This window comes from Symsagittifera roscoffensis, chromosome 7, assembly GCF_963678635.1.
Source record: "Symsagittifera roscoffensis chromosome 7, txSymRosc1.1, whole genome shotgun sequence".
Classification (NCBI taxonomy): domain Eukaryota; kingdom Metazoa; phylum Xenacoelomorpha; order Acoela; family Convolutidae; genus Symsagittifera; species Symsagittifera roscoffensis.
The window spans coordinates 10742000-10758048 of NC_087068.1; the positions used below are offsets into that span (position 1 = coordinate 10742000).

The 16049-nt window shown below is 34.3% G+C and overlaps 2 protein-coding genes and 1 non-coding gene across 3 annotated transcripts; 2 read left to right on the forward strand and 1 right to left on the reverse strand.

The window, feature by feature from the left end:
• Window positions 1–1044: 1044 nt before the first annotated feature.
• Trnad-auc (transfer RNA aspartic acid (anticodon AUC)) lies at window positions 1045–1118 on the reverse strand. The gene has a single exon. It is a non-coding gene; the product is annotated as a tRNA-Asp (tRNA).
• A 409-nt stretch (window positions 1119–1527) lies between these two features.
• On the forward strand, window positions 1528–4224 carry LOC134851695 (CCAAT/enhancer-binding protein zeta-like). Its single transcript, XM_063867894.1, has one exon. The coding sequence runs from the start codon at window positions 1539–1541 to the stop codon at window positions 4164–4166; it is 2628 nt and encodes an 875-aa protein (XP_063723964.1). The 5' UTR covers window positions 1528–1538; the 3' UTR covers window positions 4167–4224.
• A 707-nt stretch (window positions 4225–4931) lies between these two features.
• On the forward strand, window positions 4932–9133 carry LOC134851407 (protein arginine N-methyltransferase 7-like). The gene is made up of 3 exons (XM_063867474.1): window positions 4932–5245; window positions 7070–7130; window positions 7245–9133. Exons 1-3 carry the CDS (start codon window positions 5024–5026, stop codon window positions 9116–9118), a joined length of 2157 nt encoding a protein of 718 aa, XP_063723544.1. The 5' UTR covers window positions 4932–5023; the 3' UTR covers window positions 9119–9133.
• Window positions 9134–16049: the final 6916 nt, after the last annotated feature.

The window sequence follows — 16049 nt, forward strand, 5'->3', positions numbered from 1 at the left end:
ATCTCGGAGTAACGATATCTAGTGATTTAAAGTGGGACATCCACATTAAAACCAAACTGGTTGCAGTTAACAAAGCTTTCCATATCTTGAAACGTTCAATCCCTTATGGAGTATCCATGAGAACCAAATTCAAATATTACCAGCTATGTATTGTGAGTATTTTATTATACGGTAGTCAGGTCTGGTTTCCATCTTTAACATATCGCCGCAAACTAGAATTATTTAACAGAAAATGTTTGAAATGGGTAACGGGAGTCAACGACTATACAGAACAACTTAGAAAAACGAATTCCTTGCCAATTTCCTTCACTATAGCTTTACATGATATGTGTTTTCTTAATCGAGTCCTGACTGATCAATTTGATTTCAACCTTTACAGATACATAAATTTTACCTTTGCAGCCAAAGACCTTCGCAATAGCTCACGCCCTAAGCTTTCAACAACCCAGAATTGTCGACTCTTCTTTACAGAGCAATTTTTCTTCTATCGCGTCTGTCGGTATGCCAACATGATTTCAGCAAACAACATAGCCGACATTTTCTCATCGCCTGAAATTTTCAAAGCAAAATTGAAAATCTATCTGAAAAATAGAATTGATATGTTCAACTTAAACAACTCTTGTTCAATGCTACTTTGTTGCCATTGCATAAATTGCCGTTCGTGATGTCTTGTGTACATAATCATACCGTTTCTTTTGTTTGATGCCTTTATATTTTAAAGGGAATAAATTCTTTTAGTAGTAGTAGTAGTAGTCAACGGCAAACTGCATACCATTGGGGTCAGCCCACAAAAGAAGGCTATTAATTTCGGTTTGCAGTACGTTGACATCTGTGATGGAAGATTCTCTTGTCAGCAAAAGTTTCAAGTCTTCTGCGAAGAGGTATATTGTACTGTAGCTGTGGTTTAGCTCTGTTCAAAGTTGTCACTGTTGAAAAAGATAATCATTTTCCTGCTTCAGACTTTAGACAGCCGTAATTAGTATTTCATTTTAAGCCTGATACATTAGTAGTCAACTAAAAGCAGGTTGGCGCAAGTGGTTTTGGCTCGTAAAGCAGGGCTCGAACCTGCGATCTCTAGATTGATAGTCTGGGGCTTTTACCGATTAAGCTATTCACGAAAGGAAGTAACCACTATGCTAAGCCTGCCCGCCAAATTCGTGCTCGAGAATTTACTTATCTTTATTGTTACAAGTCATAACCTACTATGGTTAAGCGCATGTTTACTTTAATACCATGCTATGATGTGCAATTGAATTACATGCTGTTTCTCATCGAATTTTGCTACACTCAAGTTCCTCAATTTTTTTTTCTTGTAAATTGACATGTAGATACACTCAAAAAATTCTCAATTTCACAGGGAAAATTAGGAGTAAGGAGAAAACTAAGAAGTTTTTTTAATTATTTTCAGCTGTTGCAAAATTCGCTTGATGTTTTTTGCAACTTTTTGGAGGCTGAAGTGTCCTCAGTTTTGCCAAATTTTGTTTAAAATAAAGATCTGGCAATATTATGAAAAATGTATCCATAGTTTCAGGTCTGAAATGGTTGTCGAAAAAGATATCTCGTCTTCGGACGTCAAAGAGTTCATCAAGAAACTCAATATCACCAAAGTGAAAACATCGTCTGTCAAGGAGCCGAAAATATCCGTGCCGAAATCCCAGAAACGAAAATTAAATGCTCAGCATTTAATCGAAGAGGTAGATGAGTCGAACATGATAGTTAAAAAACCAATGAAAGTGAAAAATACCGAATATTGGAATGATTCCAAATCGACAAATAATGGCCGCGTGTTATTAAAGAGTTACGAGTCTTGGTTCACAATTCTATCAGCTGATTTTGATACAATGTGTTCTACGACAGGAAATTTACCCGAGGAAATCTTGATTGCTATTGAAGCTTACGTAGAGAAAGTTTTTGCGATGGAAGCTGAGCTCTATGCTTCGTTCAAAGCGGATTGGAAAAATGATCTTTTAACTTCAGGAACTAAAAAAGATCAAATAAATGCTAATTCTTCATTAATCCAGGCTTCGCCAATTCATAGGTTAGATCAACTCGATTCGTTGATAGATTCAATCAAAAAAGGGAAACTAAGAAAAGGAGTTGCTGAAAAAAGTAGTAAAAGTTCGGATAACTTTTCCCGAGAGCAAGTTCTATCGGCTATTGAAGCCTTGGAAAAACTCTGGACTACAATTCTGCTTCCGGATCGCGATTTTATTCCATTTGAGAAACGACCCGTAACCGAGGTTCAGTCGATGGCCCAAAATGATCCAGTAGCGAGAAATAAAATTCTGATAATTTGGTATTTTGAGAGTCAACTAGAGCAGAGATTCAAGACTTACGTGAACAATTTGAATTTCTGTCTGCACGACACAGTCGAGAAAATACGAGAGCGAGCTATTCGGTCTATTCTGATTTTGCTGTCAACTAAACCCCACTTGGATAAAAGTGACGGCAGTTTGAATCTACTTGGAATGATGATCGATAAAACAGGAGATCCTAATAGACCTGTAGCTTCCTATGCGTCGCATTGTGCTGCTTCTTTACTCTTCAAAAGCGCTACCTGGAAGGAACCACTGATAATAGAAGCTGAAAACGTGATATTTAAACTGCAAAATAAAAGTTCATCCAAAGAAAATTCAAAAGCGAGTTTCTCGAATGCAATGCATTACTGTGTATGTTTTTTGAACCAAATTGTGCTTTCGAAAGAAGAGCATAAAATTGCGGAAAGGTTGATGTTCATATACTTGAGCTTATTCAAAGTTGTATCGAATAAATTCGACTTTTTGGCTGAAAAAAGCGATAAAAGTGACAAACAAACTGCGAATAATCAGCAAGAAATGAGGATTTTAACGAATATCTTAACCGGAATTCATCGAGCTATGCCTTATTGTAAATCAGATGAAAACGCAAAATTAATGGATCAAATTCATCTGTTTTACAGAATTGTGCATACCAAGAAAATCAATACGAGTATTCAAGCGTTGATGATATTGCTAGAAATGGCTTCAGTTGACCCCTCTCTAAATGACAGATTTTACTCTGCATTTTATAGAAAACTGTTGGAACCAGGTTTGGCTCAAAGTCACAATCTCTCGCTGTTATTCAACCTTATTTTTAAAACGATGAAAAGAGATAAACGCAAACAGCGACAATCCGCTTTCAAAAAACGCCTGCTACAATTAGGTTTGACAAGTAACCCGCCTTTTACATGCGCGTTGCTGTGCCTTCTTAGTCAGTTTGTCGAAAAACCGAAAGTCAAATCAAAAACCGATAATGAGTCATCGGTTAAAAACAGCTCGAAGAAAAATCAAAATAAGACATTTGAGGCTGCTGAAAAAATCGACCTCAATGATTCAGATGATGATGAGTACTTTGAAGATATAGACGAAGAAGGGAAAGAGAGAAATCCAAGTGAGAAAATGAGTACGTCTAAAAACAGCGCCTCAAAGGCCGCGTTTCCAGAAGAAACAATGAGCATGGTTAGTGAGTTTTCACATGGAGGAGACCTAGTTTTGGGTCAGACGTACAAGCCCAGGGCTATGAACCCAACCTACGCAGGAGCTGAAAAATGTCCCGAATGGGATTACTCATTGCTGGGCAAGCATTACCACCCATCTGTTTTGAAATTCACAAATGATGTGCTAAACGGAACGCTAATAGAGTACGCAGGAGATCCGTTAGTTGACTTTTCGGGGTCAAAGTTCATTGAACGCTTCATGGGCAAGAAGGTCAAAAACGTAGAAGAAAAGAAACCTGCTTCGCCGATGGCGCCGAAAACTAAACAGTTTATGCCTGGAGTGAAACAGTTGCTAACCGCAACTCAAGGTCCTGATCTAAGTTATATGGAAACATACAATAAACTGTGCAAAGACTTGAAAGCGAGTTCAAAATCGACAGGAAAAGTTGAAGATAATGGTCCTCAAGATGTCGAGGATTTGGATTCGGACGATCAAGATTTCGACCAGTTTCTGGACGCATTGGACGAGGAGCAGTTCAAAGCAGCTTCAGGTGGTGCTGAAATTGAACTTTATCACGATGAAGATGATGAAGATGACCTCATTTCTGAAGACGAAGATTTAGACCTTGACGAGGATGAAGAAGATGAAAATATTGTGAATGATGACAGTGACTTGGAAAACATTCAGTCTGATGATGATCTGTTTCTGTAAATGGACAAATAATTGATTAATTTATTGAAAACAAAAACAAAATTAACCATTTTTGCAACATCTTTTGAAATAGTGGAGCAGTGGTGAAGTGGTTACGTCTCCGCCTCTCAATCGAAAGGTCGGATGTTCGAGGCCCACCATGATCCGTGCTCGTTGCTTGAGGGTGAGGCAACATTACCCAGCCCAGAAAAATAACCAAAAAAATTGCATGTAGTTCTTAAGCAGGGGCACAACAGCGGTTCGCCGTGATGAGCTGTACAGCTCGTATGTTGGTCCTATCCCTCGTGGATAAATGATAAATGATAGTATAAGGAAATAGATTGCTCTGCGTAATATAACCAGAAAACTATATTTGCAAGAATATGAAAAGCTATATCAACAGATGAGAAAGCGTATCTATATCCAAAGAAGAGAAAAAATAATTTCGAATAAGCGTGTATATAAACAGAATTCATATTTGATTTAACCCAGAGAATATAGCGAATGGACCCGATTATAGCTATGAATCTTATACAGTTAGCTCGACCAAAAATATTTCGTACAAATAATATATAATTTTCAGCCTATAAGATTCGGCTTACATTTGCTTTAGGTTTGAAAATAAGGTTCACTTTAACACAATTCAAACGTCCCAGCCCCTCAGGAGTTTGACCCCTGTTCACCCTGAAGGCCACACTTTGCTAATTGACGACATCTATTTTTGGCTGACCGACCCAAAAATTGCTGTTAAGCATAAATCATAAATTATAGCAACGATCAGTTTTCAGAACGATTAAAATGAATATTTACCCGTGAAGGCTTCGTGCTTCCAACTCATGATTTCACTTGAATGACAATATACTAGTTACTCGAATAGGATGTTTAAACTCACACGTGATCCCCACACCGGTAAGTTAGAATGGAGTGTACTTCATAACAGTGCAGATGATTCTGAAGATACAGTCGGAGGTCTTGAAAGTGAGATTGCTCTTTCATCGTATGGTGACATGCTCCATGATGAAGACAGAAATAACAAGTATGCGGAGGCCATTACCAAGGCTGTTCGGTCACTGACAGACCTTAAAGACGGAAAAAGTAAAGTAAGTATGAAGGTTTTTTTTTTATTAAATGTGGATTTTATATTTAGTTGTAGAATTGCTGTTGGAAGGTTTGCGCCTAAAGAATTGTTAAGATAAAGATATCATTGCCGAAATCCTATCATCCGATTTTGTATGCAGCGGTTGCTCAGTTGACATAGAATGAGCTGCAAACGCAACATAACATGCGTTAAAACCTGGTGTTAACGTTTTTTATTAAATTTTTCCAAATTTAATTTCATTTTATTGCATTTAAGCAGGCCTATAATACGGTAATGAGACGTCAAAACTCACCTTTACCCCAGGAATTTGAATTTTTGATGCTTTTTTGGCGCCTTCTTGAAAACAAAATTTTCTTTGAAAATAACCAAATAAAAGAAACCTTCAACAAAAAAAGGTACAAAATTGTTTTGATTTTTTCATTTTATGATGATGAAAACTGTTGTCAACAATACGTTTTTTGCTATTTTTATCGTTTTTATCTATTTTCTAGTTTTTCGTTCGGATCTGATCATAGCCGATTGAGCAAAAATCATTGCAATATGCAGAAAAAGTATTTTTATTTTTTAATTTGGTCGGAAATTTCGGTGCTGCTTGCACAGCAACCGGCTATCCTTGTTTCTGATTTGAGTTTTGTGACCATTTTTGATATTAACAATTTGTTTTTTTTTGTCATTACACGAGCATCTTTTTTTCGTCTATACGTTGTAATATTTTTTTCATACCATTTCGTATTCACTTCCTATATGTTAAGAATGATGCTATTGGATTGATTTGATAATTTTCCAGAGTTCGTATAGATTTTTTGCATTTTTTGTGGCAATTGTTTGGAAGTTTTTTTATTCACGGGTGCTTTAAAATGTCAGTTTTTTTTAAAAAAAATTGTTTCTTAGTTTCAATGATTATAGCCAAAACACTTATATAGGTCGTGATAATTTTTTTCTTGGAAAAATTTGATTACGCCAAACATGACCTTTTGCTGTTTGACTTTTATTTCGCTTTAAGTCCAATTAATTTTGATTTGCTTAAAGGAAGGCAATTTACGTTCTTCTCTTAAGAAATAGAATGCAGAAATGGCCCAAAAAATTATGAATGACTTTCTGGTTCGAAACTGCATTTTAATTTTAAAATTAATTTCAAGTCCAAAACCAAGTTAGTTTATTTTTGTTTCAGGTGAGTTCATTGATACTTTTCTATTTGTTGTTTTTTTTGGATATTTTTCAATTTTCCTCAGTTCTAAGGTAGCAATGGATTTAGGTTTGAACTAAAATGTTTCTGATGGGCTTGCAATTAGTTTGGCTCAACTTTTTGCGCAAAGTTTTGTGTTATATTTGGGGACACGATTTTTAAACGAAATTTCACGTTTTTGTTGAATCTTTTCCAAGTTTTTGTTACGAGAAACTGCTAAATTATTTTGAATAGTTGAGGTAAAATGGTTTTGATCAGAGCTGCAAGAATTTTAATAGATTTTGAAGATTTTTAGCCGATAATTTTAACAATTTTTTTAGCTTGGGTTTTTTCATCAAGGTTTTTTGAGTTTGTGACTGATTTGGTTTTTTGATGACTTTCTTTTTGATTTAGTTATTACGAGAAATCTTCTGAGAAAATATTCAAATATCGTAACATTTATATAAATTTCAAATTTGAAGTAGTTTCACGAAATTTCTTGCTGTTTTTATTTAACTACAGTAAATTCACTCTTTTGTAACTATTGGTTGACCATGCTTTCATTACAGTTACTTTACTTGATACTTGTCAACTATTCTTTCTGCTAATAAAAATTACATTAAAGAGTTTTTGGATAGCTGAAATAGAATTTTGTTCAAGATTCATTGTGTGGATATTGGCACTGGAACTGGCTTACTGGCGATTCTAGCTCTCAATAGTGGTTAGTCATACATCTCTCTTTTTCAGCCATAATGGGCAAATGGGTTTTAGAAAATTCCATTGAACAAAATTTCGTGTTTATTTTTATTAAGAATGAGCTTAGTAGATTATTTAGGAGCTGATCTTCTCACTGCTTTCGAGTCTTTCCAACCGATGTATCAAATTGCATCTCAAACGCTATTGGACAACGGATTTGACCAATCAAGTGTCGAATTAGTTCCAAGATGCTCCAAAGATGTCAAACGAAGTGAACTTTCCCTCAAAGATGGAGTTAAGTTAATAGTTGCTGAAATATTTGACACTGAATTGATCGGCGAAGGTTGTCTCAGTACATTTATACACGCGAAGAAAGAGTTATTAAATACTTATAAACAGAGCGATGATTACAAATTTGTTCCTCATTCGGCAAAAGTTTTTGTGATTCCCTTCCAATCGAAATTCATTAGGAAGTTTTTGAGAATCGAAAGAGCATTTGGAGAAAGTTATTTTGGGTCGTATTTCAAGAATGTTCAAAGTTGTTCAGGACTTGCCTCGCCTTTAGAGCTTCAATTCACGCATTTATTGGAATCGGATTATTTGAAAGATGATTTTATCGAACTATCAAAACCCATCGAGGTTTTTGATTTCAATTTTTCGAACCTTTCGGAGGAAAATTTAGAGGAGAGCAAAGAAATAGATATTCCATGTACTAATTCAGGTTCAATTGACGGTATGTTGTTTTATTGGAAGCTATTTATGAATGATGATTCGGAAGAAAATGACATTGATTCAATTATTTCTACATCTCCTTTTAAGGAAAGTTTCAGAGATCTGAAAGCTCCATGGCGTGAACATTGGATGCAAGCTGTTTTTTGTCCGAAAAATGCTATAAAAGTTGAAAAAGGGAAACACATTAAGCTCAAATGTAATCACGATGAATACAATTTCTGGTTTGATATTAATTCTTTTTCGGAGCCAGAAAAATTGACAGACAACGAAATCAATCCCCCATCTTGTTTTTGTGGAGTGCATATTTGCCTTAATCGAAATCGGTTTCTGCTAGCCAACGATATTGATTACTTCGAGAAATACCGAAAAGCTCTTTTGACTTACAATTTGAGCTCAAAAACTGTTTTACTGGTAGGAAACTTCAACCTATTACTTGATTTAATTCTTTCCTTGAAACCTGCTAAACTTTTAATTTACGAAGAAAACACACTTTGTTTGAAAACTTTACGAAAAATTATTAAGTGCAATAGTATACCAAATATTGAAGTTGAGTTCCTACAAATTTTGCCTCAAACCTTTGAAGTTGATTTCATTATTGGCGAACCTTATTTTATGTCGTCGGAATTACCGTGGCATAATGTCCTAACTTTTCGACAAATTGTAAAGTTTGTTCAAAAAAATTCTAGCCAACCCTTTCGAGTGATTCCTTCAAAAGCAGTTTTAAAATGTGCTCTTGGACGAACGACTAATTTGCATAAAATTCGTGAACCGATTTCAGGATCAATTCATGGAATCAATTTACAAGCATTTAATCAAGTCATGACTAAGGTATCAAAATCTGCCTTTGCAAATGTTGAAAGTCATCGATTATTTCAGTACGAAACTTTTCTTCACACAAAACCAAAAACAATTCATGAATTCGATTTGAGTTCCGAAGAAAACGAAGAGAGTTGGATCTATCAATTTGACCTGAAAAATATTCTATCGGAGAAGAAAAACCGTTGTGTGTCAAATTGTTTATTCCTATGGATGGAATATGAATTGATAAGTTCGCAAACAGGTGGCGATTGTGAATGCAAAAATGTTGTCATATCGGAGGGCCTTTTGGATCAGTTGAATCAAGGAGATAATTTCGACGATAGAAATCAAACTGATAAAATTACTAACTGGAATCCCGTGTATAAGCAAGCTGTTAGCTGGTTTGATTCAAATTCTACGCAAAACATTCAGATTGAATATTTTTATGATACAAATGAAATAAATATCAAGTTGGAAAAATGAACTGAAAAAAAATTAGGCAACTTTTATCTCAATTTCAATAAAATTTTTTATTGATGATTATTTTTGCACAAGGTTGAATTATTGATTGGAAACATTATAAAATCAAGAGTATTTTCCGTTATGTCAGTTTCTTGCTCACGCAACGTGTTTATAAATTCTTTGACCTCTTAACCTGAATATGCTGTGAGATTTAAAATATGACTACTCACGGAGTGTCGCCAAATATTGGGAAAGGGTTCATTTTCACGCAAAACTGTGTGCCCAAACCCACGACGGTTAACGGGGCTACAGGCTGACGCTGGGCAATTATCTTTGATCTCAAAGCATCAAATGATTAAACTATCTTAAAAATAGGCACAAGGTCACATCACAGTTGTCGCGTTAGTCTATTGGTCTACCTACAAGTAACTCAGGTGTATTTTTCCCACTCAACTTCGAGTAAATCAACAAACTCGGGACAAGAAAGGTTGTCCTTCAATTTGTATCATTTTAAATTTTTTCGTTGTCGAAAAAGAATAAACAGCTGGAAAACTTCAAAAAATATTTGAAAGACAATTTTTTTCACTTTAATAATTTTTTGCATCTTTTTGGTCTTCTCGCAAAAATTACTGGTACTTATATTTTTCCGACCATTTGTAGTAAGGAATTTTTAAATCCATTTTTTTCTCCAAATAAGTCTGCTTCTACAAAGATACGTCGTACCAGGTATTTGTATCTATCAGCTTGAATTAGTTTCAGTTATGATCGAGGTTGCGTTCATAAATTTCAAGAAAAAATTTTCTTGGTTTTAAAAAAAAAAGATGCTCCGAATGTTCAGTTTTTTCACTCTGATGTCAAATAGTTTTTTAAACAGTGTCGTCATTTTTAGTAAGTAAAGATAAGTTTTTTGTGCTTTTGTCTACATTGCGGCTATTCTTGCTTAAAAAATGTGTTACAATAATATTTTTTGTGGCCGAAACTTTAAACCGTCTTGATATTCCAATTGCTACAAATGCATCCCTCGAAAAACTCCTAAAGTTAGTGTTCCTTGAGCTATTTTCCTTGAACTATTTGTAAGATTCTGTTCAACTGAAAAAAATCGAACAATCTAATTTCAGCGTTGAAGGCTGACCACAAAGAAAAACTTTAAATTTGTAAAATATATTTTACTCGCGTGATTTCAGTATCTAACTAATCAAATTTTTAGAGACTCAGGCGCGATAAATTTCCCACGAACTACAAATTTTACTACAATTCTACGATTCCTTGAAAAGTTGAACAAATGTGCGGCGTATAAGTGATCAAGTTGATTAGATATCCATTTGCAAGATCTGAGACTTCGGTGGGTGTGAGTTCGAACCAAGGCGGCGAAATTTATGGTAAATGAACCACGTGTGTAAATCCCAAACACGATTGTGATTTGATTTCAAAAGCATCCATGTTTACAAAATGCATTTGTTGCACTTGCTCCTAAAAACTTGCTCCTAAAAACTCTTGGTTGCGAGAGAAAGTGACTTGTTATCGTGAACTAAACTTTTTCGCCGTGAACAATTTTTCTTACGAACCTCAAAGAAATTGATCGGGCTTTGTTATGGAAACTCAAGGCTTATTCTTTTTCCAGGCTTATTCTTTCTTGGTCTAATAGACAACCGCAAGTTTTTGTATCATGATGCCTGGAGTTCAGCAAACGCTGCTCGGACCCCTCTTGTCTCCATTTGTATGAAATTTAATTCGCTCGTCTGCTTATTTTTGTCGGTTCAAAATCCAAAAAGCAAAGTTTTCTGTTTTGCTGATATGTTCTAAAGTATAACTGAAGGTCGTCTTGAAGATGGTTAATTTACAAATCTGATTAAAAAATTGTTTTACAAGTCTGACTAAAAAATTGTTTTAAAACTTCTTAGTTCTAAATTTTCTGCTAAGTTTAATTTTTATGGAACTTTCAATTTCAGCTCATTGGACTTCTGCTTCAGTTTTTTCCCCTAATTAAGTCTCACTAAATTAGACTGATTGCTAGTATAAAGCTATTGATTGCGTTTTTTGACTGTTTTGCTTTTATTGAACATTAAATTTCTGTAGTTTTTATAGTTTGTTTTAACTTTTTTGTTGTTGTTGTTTTACCATTAGTGGTTTCCGTCTCCTTTTTGTTCGCTAGCTTGCAATGCTATGCTCGCGTTGCATCGCAAGGATTGCGCAGCTCCGCTTGGGCTGTATAAAAAGTTAAAAATCAAATTTTACACCGCGCAATAAAATATACAATTTGGCATATATATTATTATATCATTTTTAATATAGAACATAAATAATCAGCCCAAAGTGAACCAAATGATTTTTCAAAGGGACTGTTGCCGTGTGTTTAGCAAAAAGTTGTATAATTTTTGAATAAATATTTTTTAGATTTGATATTTCTCAGCTTCAAATTTTAATTGAATCATTATTAGAAGTATAACTATCAAATGATTCTACCCATTTTGTTTTAAAGAATCCAAATGGTGATTTTTTTATTGGCAAAATAGTTTTGCGACATCAAAGCTGATCATATTTTTTAAAAAGGCAGCTTATATTTATTCCCCAATTATTTTGTTTAATTGCTCGGTTAATATCTCGGATGGCATATTTGTGACACTAATTGTTGTTGTTTTTTTTCTGAAAAAAGTGTTATATATGCTTCTGAATCTGAATATGTTATATACCGTTTGTAGCTCACAGTTCATTGAAAATTTTACAGACTGCCTTCAATTTTTTGTTCAGTATTTTTTTTTGTAATTTTTTTGTGATTTCGGCAGTGATTTTGTAATTTTTGTGACTTCGGCTGTTTTTGCGATTTTTTGTGACTTCGGCAGGATCGTCTTTTTGTGTTTTTTAGGACTATTCATTATTGTACCTTGAATATCTAATGCAAGAAAACCAAAACGACATTTTTTTCTAAAAAAACTAGTCGAAATCTTGCAGCTACTCAACGAAGTTAATATGCCACATCCTGACACTTCAGCTTAAAAGGTATATAAAGTTCTCAATTATAAAAGTCTGAAAATTACTATAAAAATCAAGTGTACTATGAAGACTGTAATAAATAAAGACTTCTCAGTTTCTTGGAGGTTTTTGAATGTCAAACTATGACTAACTTGTTTGAATATTCATTAGGATTTCTCTCTTTGGAACTTTTAAGCACAGCTTTTCTTTTACTTTCTTAGTTGAAAGGTAGAGACTAATTCTTGTGCAAACTCTACTTTTCATGCCAAATTTAAGCTCAGCGAAGAAAGCGTTCGCTGCTTAACATTTTTGCGATCAATGTAAATTTTGAGTTTGATTAATTGTTGTCTGTAAGTATGATACAAGTAAAAGATTTAGCCTTGACACAGGTATGACAGACAATTTCGGTTTTTTATGGAGCTTGATTAGAAATAGCTCAATTTTTATCACAGTATTTGAATAGAGGTAATTAAAAGTGCTTGAGTAAACAGCAAGGTCTTGTTTGAGTCAGTTTGTGTTATCGGCCTGCTTTTATGATAATACCGATTAATTGTTTATCTTCCAGCCATTTTGTCTCGAAAATTTTACACCAAAATTACATTGAGCTCGATTCGCTAAACCCTTGGACGAAACCTACAAGCATTTTCCACAATTGTAAGAATCTGTCTAATTTTGAGTACTGCTGACAAAACAATACATCGTATCAGGATTGAGTCTTGACTTCTACCAGGATTTTTTCGGCTTCTCTTCATAAGGCTGCAAGTTTTTATTCGTGAAAAAATTAAAACATTTAAGAATAATGAAAAAGTTGGTGTTTTGGTTATTGTTACTTCGGCTGATTTGTAGGGAATAAGGCGACATTGCCCAGCCTAAAAATTAGGAGTTGCATGTGTCAGTTACAATGTATAACCAGGGACACAATAGTGTTTCTTTTTAAAAATCATAGTGGGTGGTTAGAGTGTAAATCATTTTTTCTTGATGCAATGTGATATTTTGCGTCTTATCGGATTAGTTAGCTCGCCTCAATTCGATTTCTAGTAATTTTTAGAGTTATGATTAATTGCCGCACACAAACAATTCATTTTTGCGCATTGAATTGTGTAGATAAAAGGATTCAAACGCACATAAATAGTCCATGAAAATGTCAAAATTTACAATTTTTCAACCCCCATAGCTTCACGAAAAAATATCACAATCAAAATATTATCTGTTTGACTTTGAGCTCAGGTCATTGATATTTTTTACGTGGTATAAAACATTTCCGTCAACATCAACTTTGATCTGCTCCCGGAAATTGGGCAGAGGAAAAAACTCAGCAATGTTTAAATAAATATTTTCATTTTTCTATAGCGTTCCAGGAAATGAAGATTTTTTGCTTGAAAACCCTGGTTGACCGCCCCACCAAAAATGCTTATTCTACAATTTCATACCTTGAGAGTATCAGCAAAGTTTTCAAAACTGTATAAAAAAGTTTTAATTGAATCGATGATGTTGAACCTTTCCTATTTCAATTTAAGATGAAAAATGCTTCTCAAACAGGTGTTATACATGAAAAGTGTGTAATAAGCAATTCTTAATCCACAATTGATATCATTTAATCATATATCATAGATTCATTTTTTTAATTTTTATATTCTAAAATAAATCTCATTCTGTAAAAAACGGGCCTCTTTTCAACCACTGCATTTTTTAAAGTTGAAGCTTCCGAGCCTTATTACATTTGCGATAGCAAGTATCTTGTTATCGGGATCTAGACTTTTGTTCTGTAAACAACTTTTCTTACCAATTTTACTTGCTTCACAATTTTTTAGTGAAACTTAGAACGAGACTCCTCACTTGGCTTAGAGGTAATGAATGAATGAAACTGAAAACATTTTTTTCCAGGAAAAATTGAATTATCGGATTTTAGTTTGTCAGCTTAGTTAAAACATGGTCAATTTTTTTTGTTTTGGGCTATTTTCATCGGAGATGAAAGTGTTTTAATTTGTTCCTGTAAATTGTAAAATTAATAGCCCTGATGTTGTTTATTTTCCTAGTTTTTTCCTCTCAAAAGCTTTTTTTTCGGCCTAAATGGTGTTGGCTTATATTTTTGTCGGATTAGCTACTTTTTTGTAGCTTCAAAGTCATTTTTTTTGAATTTTGAATGCTTACTTATTACTGATGGTTGAGGTTTTCAGTGTGATTTCTTTTCGATTTTTTCCCTATTTTTTCAATTTTGTGATTTCCGTCTTTTTACTATAGCATGCAATCTGCGCTGGCATGATATCGCAAGCGATGCGAAGTTTTGCTTCGCCTTTGCGCATAAATAAGTTTTTGTTACGAATTTTGTGTAAAAGTGATAGCAATAAATTACATGGTAAATCACCAAACGCTAAATCTGTTTGATTGTTGCAACTAAACCTCAAGGTTTTCTCGCATGTGAAAAATATTTGGTGGTTGTGTTTTATTCAAACACTAAACACACAGTTTCAAAGCAGAACCACAGTTATTTTTGATTTTTTTTATTGAAAAAAGATAATCGTAAAAATTCAGTTATGAAAAACTGCTTATCTTACCATTTTCATGTTAAAACAAGAGCTTATCATCAGGGGCGGATTTAAGGGGGGATGTCTCCCTCAGGGATTCGACCCCTCACCAACCAAAGTGTCCCCTCTGATATTATTTGATGACAGATGACACCCATTTTCGTTCGACCAACCGAAAAAGTTTTTCTAAAGGCGTCATTGGCGCCAATATTGACTAATTTTGAAGGGGAGCGTACGCCAAAAACAAACGCATTTATTGAAGTCCAAAATATTTGGGCCCCAATATTTAAGTCAAAAAAGTGTCGTTATAGTGGTTCTGGGAGTGCTTAGAAAATCAATTTGGTCGACCTAAAAACAAAGTCGAAAAAACTTCGAAATTTTTTGAAAATCTGCCCCTCCCCCTCGAGAAAGTCCTAGATCCGCCCCTGCTTATGAGGTAGATACGCATCATACGTCATCCTGTACGTATGAACCTGTTGGAAATTGTAGGATAAGAAGTTTTTCATATACGAAAATTGTATGACTAGGAGTTTTGGTCAAGCTGGGAATGTTCAAATGAGTTTAAAAGGAGGAAATCCAGTTTATTTTTTCATGTTGAGTTAATTTGAAACTAAAGACCGTACTTATAAACGCCAGTTATTCCCAGCTACAAACAAATCCAGTTGAGATCCTATATCCAAAACATATTTTTAGAGCTGTAGTTTGTGATGTTTCGCTTGAACAATTTATGGGATTTCAGTTCGCACTTGGTTCACTGCTTTCACATTATAAGCCATTGGAAAAAAACTGAAATGGAAATCATATTTTAAATGTGTAGCTTTAATAAACTGGACTAATTTATTTAATTTTAAATCAATTTAGTTATATAGATGTCAAAATCAATCGGATTTTGGCCAAATCAGCAGATTATGGATGTCTTTTTGCAGCGTTTCGTTTGCATTCTGCTGCTATCATTATGCCTCATAACTTCTCTAGCTTTGTCGTCAGTTGAAAGTAAGTCAACAGAAATGCTCAAAAAATCTTTTTTTTGTTAATCTTTAGTTGTTCAGTTTGCGTTTGGTCATTTGGAATTTAAATTTGAAAACCTTATTAGTTTTCTGAGAAATCTTTTCATAGTTTAATCATCGCAGAATTCATAAACGTTCAATGGCTTGCCAAAGAATTTTTGACGGGGGCGGTTTTTTGAAAAATTTGTGTCAACTACTCCTTTCGGATCAACCGTATAATCTATCTCTCCCCCCCCCCCCCCCCCCCCCCCGCCTAAGTGACCTACCGTAGAATGCCCTCCCCAAGCATGTATTAAGTCTGAAAATTATTTCTGTATATGCATTTCATACAAACGCGCAAATAAAATTGGTTTTTACATCTTTTTTCCATGCGGGATTGCATTTGTATGCTGTTAATTACGCAAATCAATGTTTTCATTTCAATTTTCTTTAGTAATACGGCCATTTTGA